This window comes from Vombatus ursinus, unplaced genomic scaffold (assembly GCF_900497805.2).
Source record: "Vombatus ursinus unplaced genomic scaffold, bare-nosed wombat genome assembly UNPS02007829.1, whole genome shotgun sequence".
Taxonomy (NCBI): Eukaryota; Metazoa; Chordata; class Mammalia; order Diprotodontia; family Vombatidae; genus Vombatus; species Vombatus ursinus.
Window position 1 is genome coordinate 1 of NW_020947607.1, and position 9,907 is coordinate 9,907.

At 38.2% G+C, this 9,907-nt stretch overlaps 1 protein-coding gene across 1 annotated transcript; it reads left to right on the forward strand.

Annotated features, from left to right (window-relative positions):
- Positions 1 to 5,146: 5,146 nt before the first annotated feature.
- LOC114034036 (BRCA2-interacting transcriptional repressor EMSY-like) lies at positions 5,147 to 7,960 on the forward strand (the record flags this gene model as incomplete). Its single annotated transcript, XM_027849658.1, has 2 exons — positions 5,147 to 5,401; positions 7,811 to 7,960. Coding segments are annotated over 2 exons (405 nt in total), but the record flags the coding sequence as incomplete, so codon positions are not given.
- Between the last annotated feature and the right edge of the window lie 1,947 nt (positions 7,961 to 9,907).

Here is a 9,907-nt window from a genome sequence, read left to right on the forward strand (position 1 = left end):
GTTTCACTCTGTCTTTTTGTGGGTTCTGCTGCTTTAGAGTTTGTTTAGATCCATTTTTTATAGGTATTTGGAAGGGTTTAGGGGGAGAGCTCAAACAAGTCACTGCTCTCCCGCCCTTCATTTGTATTTTGCCAAAAGAGAGGTATTGATTCAGATCTCTCTAGGCACTCCTGGGAATTCCCAAATCATCTCTGTGTTCATCCTTTAATTCTTATTCTAAATGCCCCATCTCAACAATCTTTAGAATGACTGGACGTCACAATTGAGTCTTTCTTATTATGCTGCAGCCTAAAACAGTAAGTGCAGGCTTTTGGAGAAGCGCTGTAGTTTTTATTTTGATATCCTGGTATTTAGTGTGTTTGGTGAACCCTAACAATATCTAATACTTGGAACATTTTGATACATAAAAGAATGCTTTGGACTCTATTATATAGTGAAAAGATGCTGGGGATAATTATCCAATCCTCTTTCTAAAAGCATCATATTTCATAAGCCCACTTGAGTATTTCAAGGAACCATAATTCTCCTCCACTGATGCAGCTTGCAAATTCCTCCCCCTTCTTTTACTTTTACAGTAATTATATGGTGTATTAGTAGTTGTGGCTAACAATTTTATCCCTTTATAGCCAAAGCTCTGATAATGAACTTTTCAGCACCTAGCCAGGCTTCTCCTTAAACAATAAATGCACAGTCCAAAGCTGGGAGTTCATAACTTAAGGCTTTCTGGTTTGGTAAGACCTTCCCAGGCTTCTCAACGCTGTTGGCATAACCTTTTAAAACCCAGTGATTGGAATTTTCAGGAAAACAAAAACAAAAAAACCAAAAAACCCAATCATTAGGCATGATTTAGTGTCATCCCTTAACCACAGTGAGCCAACAGAGGAGGAAGTATAGTACCTGGAGAATATGTTTTACAGTTATTTGATTGCTTACTTTTTCTCCAGACTACCCATGTAGTCTTAGATATCTTAACTCCATTGTTAGATCTAAACCCTGATCCCACTTCTGTTCTTTTAACAAAGAATTTATTCTTATTTCTAACCATGATGACCAAAACCTCTCCTCTCTATTAAATTTGCTTCTCAGTTAAATTCTTGTTGCCTTTGCTTCACCTTTATGATTCCATTTTTTCATCCTTTTCCTTGAAATTTTTGTTGGTTTCCTACATATTTCTTGGAAGCCTCCATATTCTTATGTTTTTCCCTTTCTGCCTAGCACTAGTATTCATTATTAACTTCCTAGCTTCGTGTCATCCTCTCTTTAGTCTCTGCCACTCTGCTTTCAATATACTTTATTCTGTGGCTTACTGTGATTCAGGTTGGACTCGTCCTCTTTTTTGTTCCTGCTCCGTGTTCCAACCTATCTGTCTCTGAGACAATCTTTCTTCCTCTTGTTTTCTTAGCTTTAAAGGACGGGTATGAATTCTTCAATCAGTGTGGTTATCTATGTGGTTGTCAAATCCAAGAGACTGGGTGATATACCCTTTGATCTTCTGTTTGACGCTATGGCTTTTTCGATTTTGTGTACTGCTCAAGTATCAGGAGCTCTGTCAGTAGTAGTCTACTTTCATAGGTTGTGGTGTTTTGTTTTTTTTCCTAATTCAGTTAAATAATTATTTTGTGCTTCACATTTGCTTTCATGAAGAAGGTATTGGTTTTTTGTTGTTTTTTTTTGCCGCATTCATGTCCGTTCTTTCACTAGACTCAGTAGTGTAAAACAAAAAATTTCACATGTATCCAAAGCTACCCCTTTACCAAGAAATGTAATCCCAACAGACATAGACTGAATCTGTTTGGCTCAGTAGCACATAGGAAGCTAGTCGGATTTTGAAACTATATTGTTTGCTAGGCTTTCTAATGTTACAATTTCTGTTTTTACCTACTCTTCTCTCTATACTGTTTGTTCATTTTAAATTAGTTTGACTTTAGCTGCTTTCTTTACATTAGAGGTATACATTTAACAATCCTCCTTTGTTAATCCTAAGAAAAATTTTATATGAATGAGGCTTTTAATAAAATTTTTCATTAAAACTCAAGAGCCATAAAGAAAACACAGTAGAATAAACGTTCAAATTGGGGAATAAAATATCACATAAAATAACATGTAGCAAGGTAGCACTAAGTGAATTGACAGACGACAATGTACATTTGTTATGTTGAATAGTTTCATGAATTTATTTTCTTAGAGTGTCGGGTTAAAGAACTAGAACTTTGTAGTATTTACTTTACTTGATACAGATTAAAAATTGGCTTTTTGAAACCTGAAAGTGTAATATTTCATAATATACATTCACAATGGGATCCAAACATGAGATCTATAGTGCCTCAAATTCGACAGTCTGCTTTGATGTTGTATTGAGGAAAATGAAAAAAATACACTTATGGTTTGCTGGCAGTCAATATGAAGAAGATCTCACTATTTTATTACTTAATTGTAATTTGTATCAGTTTATACTTGTAAATTCCTTTTTTTCCCCTCTTGCTGTTAAACTATTCACATCAACCCCTAAGGTGGTTAATTGAATATAAGAGAGATTATTGTACAGTGGGTAGAAGCCTGGCTCCAGAATCACAGTGATCTGGGTTAGATCCTGCCTTTAACTTATCCTGACCACGTGACCCCAAGCAAGCCACTTAATCTCTTTGGGCTCATGGGATATTCTCCAAGGTCGTTAGTTGCAGAACAGTTTCAGTCTTGTGTTGGTAGAGACTTTCCTCCTCAAGAACTTCCTAAGTCATTGAAATGAAAGGCACAGACCTTCCTTCCCTCCCCACCCCCCCGCCCCGTGCCATCATAAGCTCTTAGTATGACAAAGACATTCAGAAAAACTAATGCCTTCTTGGTTTACAAACAGAGAGGATACAAAGGATATTGATTTCATTGCACATTGCTATGGTCAGACCTCATGGTGTTCTGTTTGGGGATCATATTTTAAGAAGAGCAGTGACACACACCCAGAAGTACATCCAGGGAACACTGTGAGGGGAACTGGAAACCATTTAAGAGGAGGACCAGTTAAAGGTTTGGGACTATTTAGCCTGGTGGCTAGGTGGCACAATAGATAGAGTGCTGAGCCTGAAGACTCAATTTTCTGAGTTCAAATCCAGCCTTAGACACTTACTAGCTGTGTGATTCTGAGCAAGTCACGTAACCCTGTTTGTCTCAGTTTCCTTATCTGTAAAATGATCTAGAGAATGAAATGGCAAACCACTCCAGTATCTCTGCCAAGAAAATCCCAAATGGGGTCACAAAGGATCAGACATGATTATGACTAAATGACTAAATTATGACTAAATGACTAAACAACAAAAAACCTAAAGGAGAAAAATCTTTCTGCTCATGTGCGTATATATGTGTGTGGTAGAGGGAGATGATCATAATCAACAAGCATTTATTAGGCACCTACAATATGCCAGGCATTGTATTAGGCACTGGGGAAATAAGTATATCTAGTCTGTTGGGGAAGACATTACACTTACAAAACACATGCATATAAAATGTAAATACAGAGTAGGGTGGGAGGGTACCAACATTGGAGAAACTGGGAAAGGCTTCATGTGAAAGCTTGTGCTTGGTCTTAAAGTGAGGGATTTTATGAGGCAGAAGTGAGAAAGGAGGGCATTCTAAGTAGGGGAGGTGGCCAGTATAAAAGCACAGATGTTATCTTCAGGTTATCAACATATATTTGAAGGTCTGCCTCAGGGGAGCAGGGAATGAACAAGGTAACTGATTTGGTCTCAGTGTATGCAATAACTTTCTAACACTGAGAACTGTCCAGTTATGGAATAGGCTGTCTCATGAGGTAGTGAGTTCCCCCTTTGATTATTTATTCCTTAGAGATGTGCAAGCAGAAGCTAATGATTCTCAGATCTACCTATTCTGCCCTCGGCTGTCTGCTGACCTCCAGTCTTTCAGCCATCTTGTCTTTCAGACATCTTGTCCAGTAGAAACTCAAGATTCCAAAATCCAAACTTACTATCTTTCCCTCTCCTACCTTCCCTATTACTATTGAGGGCAACACCATCCAGTCCCTCAGGCTCAAAACCTAGGTGTCATCCTTGACTTTTAACTACCTCTCACCCCCCATATCTACTCTGTTTCCAAGGCCTATCAGTTTCATCTTTGCAATATCTCTAGAATAAATCCCCTACTCTCTGACAATGCCACCCCAGCTGATGCAGGTCCTCATCACCTCAGTCCTAGACTGTTGCAAGAGCCTGCTGATGGGTCTGCCAGCCTCAGGTCTCTCCCTGCTGCAATCCATCCTCCACTCAGCTACCCAAGTGATTTTGTTAGAGCTTACATCCAACCATGTCATCCTCCTACTCAATAAATTCCAGTGTCTCCCTGTCATCTCCAGGATCTAATACAAAATCTTATTTTTTGATGTTCAAAGCCACTTATAGCCTAGCTGCCCCAACATCTTTCCATTCTTCTTACACCTTACTCCCTGATGTGTACTCTTTGATCTAGTGACACTCTCCTACTTGCTGTTCCATGAACAAGACACTCCATCTCTCCATCTCCAGACTCAGGCATTTTCTCTGGCTGTTTGCTGTGCCTGGAATGCTCTCCCTCTTGGTTTCCTTTAAGTCTCAACTAAAACACTGTTTTCTTCAGGAAGCCTTCCTCAACCTCTCTTAATTCTAGCACTTTTTCTTTTTAAATTACTTCCTATTTGTCCTTTATGTCGCTTGTTTGCATATTTTTGTATGTTGTCTCCCCTGTTAAACTATGAGGTCCTTGAGAATAGGGACTGTCTTTTTCCTCTTTTTGTATCCTCAGTTTTTAGCATAGTGCCTGGCACGTGGTAAGTGCTTAGTAAATGTTTATCGATTTGCTAAGACACCTGAATACTGCTTCAGGGAGATGTAGATGAACTCATACTGGATGAAATGGATCTGAGAAGTTACATAATCTAACTTCTAATAATAAAATTCTGTGAATTTCATGAGTGCTTTTCATTTTCTAATACAAACACACAAAAAAATTAAAAATGTGACTGAAACATCTGTCTGGTATTTTGCTTGTTTCTTTTTTGATTTACTGAATCCACAGCAAATGGTTTTCCTGTTGCCATACCCAATGATAATTTTCACCTTTTTTATTCTTAAATATTTTTTTTCTTCCTCTTGCACTTTTATAGGTGTATCCACATCAGCAATTAAGGTGGCATCAACCAGACTTCCTTCCCCTAAAAGCTTGGTGGCCACGCCCACCCAGATTCTAGCACAATTCCCTAAACAACATCAACAGTCCCCAAAACAGCAACTGCATCAAGTGCAGCAACAGCCCCAGCAGCAACTGGCCCAGCCCACAGCAGTGTCTCATCAGCAACAGCCCCAGCAATCTCAGTTACCACCTGGCATCAAGCCCACCATCCAGATCAAACAGGAATCAGGTAACTGAAGAACATTTCGGAGATAATAATGCAAACCCAAGGCAGGGACCAGAATTTACCTTTTAAAATTGGTCCCTGTTGTTTTGGAAACCAGTGCTAGTTTCCAAATTCTAATGAGGACAGTTGTTAAGTCTTACTGCCAAAGAATGTAGTAGTGAGTGCCTGTTTTACTGCTAAAGAATATTCTAGAGAGCTTATGGTTTGCAGTTATGGAAAGAGGTTGGCAGGGCATAGCAGTGCTCCCCAGATTCCATGGAGGAAAAGCCAGTGGTTTTATAACAATCTACAAATATCCTTTGGAGTGTTAGTTTTGTCCTACTGTCCTGTGGCTTAAATGTTTGAAATAAAATGGCTTTTCATGCTTCCTTGGATGGAACAGTTAGAGGCAATACCAGGGCTTTTAAATTTGTATCTTTGAATGTGTTAAAGCACATCTGAAATGATTATCTTTTGATTGGTGGAAAGAGATCCTAGTATCCATATGTTTGGTTAATGAATAATGCTTCATATTTCTGCAGTATTGCAGTTGTTAAGGTTGGGTTTGGGGATGTTTTTGCTAAACCATGTTTGCAACTCATCCATGAGATAATATCAAAAGATGATTGTTTTCCGTGACCTCTTGTTTTAGTTTTTCTGTCAAGTGAAGAAGACTGAATCTGGATTCTTAGAGGCTGTGTAAAATTTTAACATCACTTGTTTACAGTGAGGTGAAATGATTTAATACTATTAAATAAGTGGAGGTTCCTTTCTTCCTATTTAGTCAGCCTCAGTCATTTCCCCTTAAAAAGTAATGTACTTCTTACTTTCCACAGTAATATATTCCTTTTATGATTTTGATGTCTGTGGAACAGATCCTAACAGTAATTTCATCCTCATTTAGTTTTGTTAATGATTAATTTTATAACTAATATACATTATTATAATATAAGTAAGATTCCCCTCAGTCAGTTTCTAATTTGACTTTATTGAAGCCCTCTAAGTTTTTGTTTTATTTATTTATTTATTTTTTGCCTTTTTTTTTTTTTTGGTGAGGCAGTGGGGTTAAGTGACTTACCCAGGGTCACACAGCTAGTAAGTGTCAAGTATCTGAAGTTGGATTTGAACTCAGGTCCTCCTGACTCCAAGGCCAGAGCTCTATCCACTGTACCACCTACCACCTAGCTGCCACCTAGTTTTTAAAGCTATAATACTGGATTTGGCAAATTTTACCAGACTAGAAAGAAAGGCTTAGGGTATGGGGTCAGTAATGGGTTATATATCGGTTATATATCTGCTAACTGGGGACCAGACTAGCTCAGTTCAGAGCTGGCTGTAAGGGAAAGAATTTTTCATTTCTTGCTGTTTCTCAAAGACCTTCTACTGAGGAGTTGCTGTCTGCCTCAAGATTCAGTATTTTGGGGGCAGCTAGATGGCGCAACGGATAGAGCACTGGCCCTGAAGTCCGGAGTACCTGAGTTCAAATCTGGCCTCAGACCAAACACTTGACACTTAGTAGCTGTGTGACCCTGGGCAAGTCACTTAACCCCAATTCCTTTAAAAAAAAAAGATTCAATGTTTTTTGAGCATTGAATATAAACATTCAATAAGTATATTTACTAAGACATTTCAAAAGCTCTCTGATTTCCCTGTGTGTCACTCCTTGCAAAAATGCAGTGTACCTTCTGTTTCTCAATCCTTAGACAGGCAAGTCCTCAGACTGCAGGCATGCCAGGCTGTCATTGGCTTCCACTTGAAACCTTTCCACCTCAGCAGAGTTTGTGCTTTGTGGGCCTAACCCTGGAGAAGATAAGGCCACCTGCATAACATCAGAAGGCACCAGGGTCAGACTGTAGAAGAGGAATCTTTCTAATGCTGGAGTTGACAGGCTAACACTTGTAAAATGGAATATTTAAAATGATTTTTTAAAGCTGCTTTTTCAGTGATAAGGAGATTGATGACAGTGTTTCAATAAAAGAAAGTGTTGGAAATCTGTAAAAACCCCTTTCTCTTTAACTTTGTTCTTGACTGCTCGTCACGGTTTTCCTATCCCAAACCTTTTGCATGGAACATGTCACATAAAATAATTGTCTACAGATTATTCCTCTGGAAAAGCCATTTCTAGTGGTTAACTGGCTCTTTCATTTGATCTCAGTAAGAAGACTTGAGTAGCTTAGGGCAGGAATGAAGGGAAAAATTGTTTCTCCTTTGCTTAAATTCTTAGCAACTTTTTTGTTGGATGTGGGATCTGAAGAAGAGAAGTGGTAGAATTATGTAAATTTAGGGGAGGAGGTATTAAGGGGTTGACATAATATGCTTAGTTAAAGTTAAAACAGGTAAGTGAAACTACTGCCCTCTTAGGATCATGTGAAGGATATGTTTCAGAATTTTTTAAAAAATATGTGATTTTTATATATATTTCTTCATTCACAGGTGTTAAAATCATCACTCAGCAGGTTCAACCAAGTAAAATCCTCCCTAAACCAGTCACAGCAACACTGCCCACCAGCAGCAATTCACCCATTATGGTGGTGAGCAGCAATGGGGCGATCATGACAACTAAACTGGTTACCACTCCTACTGGTAAGTCTTGAGTCTGTCTTCAAAGGTCACTTATGCACATTGTTTATCTCATTAGGAAATTAAATATATTGAGTTTATTTGAGCTCTGCTGCTAGCAAGAGGTGGTTTAGTGTGATAAGAGGAGCACTAAACCCAAATCAAGGGACATCAGTCTCAGCTTGGCCTTTGCCACTTTCCATCTTTGTGACTTTGAACAAATCACTTCACCCTTTGGGCCTCAGCTGCCTTCTTTGTAAAATGATGGAATTGGGCTCTAACTTGCTCTGATTCTGACTATAAATGTTGGAGTAGAAACATTGCCTATGTGGTTCTCTTAGTAGAAGCAATATGAAATTATAGTTGTCTCATCTTTAGTATTGAACAATCTCTCATCTTACAACCCTTTCAATTGACACAAATGACACTTCTAGAAAGAGCAATGTAAGATATATTTGAACCTCCTTCTGGGGTTATATAATTCATGACTCATCATAATTTATTTCAGATGGTGAAATATAATTAAGAGTGAGATACAGTAAAAAAAAAAATCCTCTCTAAATCCTTCCATCTGCCCTAATGTTTCACTTCCATTTTAGAGCTTGATTTGTCAAATTATTCAGTGATTTAATCCTGATGCCTACATTTAAAACTTCATTTAAACTTGATAGTAACTAATTTAACTTTGTGCTAAAATCTTTCATTGGGTCCATCTAACCAACTTTCTTTTTTAAAAGTAAAAATTATAGTTAGTGCCCTTGTTTACATGTATTTAACCTTAAAAATATTAGTTCTGACATGTTGGGTTGGCAAGAATCTATATTAAGCAGACCTCATTGACTCTAAATCTTTGTACAATAGGTTTTTAAAAAACATTAGAGATATTGAAATATCAAAGAAAACCTTAAGATACATATGAACAAAAATGTCCTATCAAGTCAGTTAAGGAATTATGTTGAAGAGGTATCTTTTTGTATTCCTGGCATTTCTTGCTGGGCAGCCTCCAGCCAGACCCAGCTAATTGCTCTTTTTTATATACAGCCAATGAAACCTTTTCCCACCCCTGTCCGTTAATCTTATTCACTTTACCTTGAAAGATCAAAAAGATCGTTCCTCTTTTCTCAACATCTCTGTCTTGCCTCTGTCAATCTAACATATCCTTCAAGGCCTAGTCTTAACACTGTCTTCTCCAGAAATTCAGCCCTACCCTGCTTACCCTCAGGAATATCTTACCTCTCCTATTGAATGCACTTTCATATTCTGCCTTTTATTGAGTTATTTATACATGTTTCATCTCCCCTACTTGACTGTAGCCTCCATGTAAAAATACATGTATTTTTTTATGGTAATTTTTATTTATTTTTTTGTTTTCAACATTTACTTCCACAACATTTTGAGTTCCAAATTTTAACCCCATCTCGCCCCTCCCCCCACCCCAAGATGGCACGCATTCTAAATACCCCTTCCCCTAGTCTGCCTTCTCTTCTACCTCTCCCCTCTTATCCCCTTCCCCTTCAGTTTTCCTGTAGGGCAGGATGGATTTCTGTACCCCATTTCCGGTATTTCTTATTTCCCAGTTGCATGTGAGAACATTTTTTTTTTAAACATGTGTTTTTAAAACTTTGGGTTCCAAATTTTCTCCCTTCCTCCTTCCCCACCCACCCTCATTGATAAGGCAAGCAACTAAATATAGGTTATATATGTGCAGCTATGCAAAACACTTCCATAGTAGACATGCTATGAAAAACTAACTCTATTTCCCTTAATCCTATCCTGCCCACCCATTTATTCTATTCTTTCTTTTGACCCTGACCCTCCTCAGAAGTATTTGCTTCTGATTACTCCCTTTCTCAATCTGCCCTCCTCTCTATCATTCCCCTACTCTCTTGTCCCCTTCCCCCCCTATTTTCCTGTAGGGTAAGATAGATTTCCACACCCAATTGAGTATGTATGTTATTCCCTCCTTAAGTC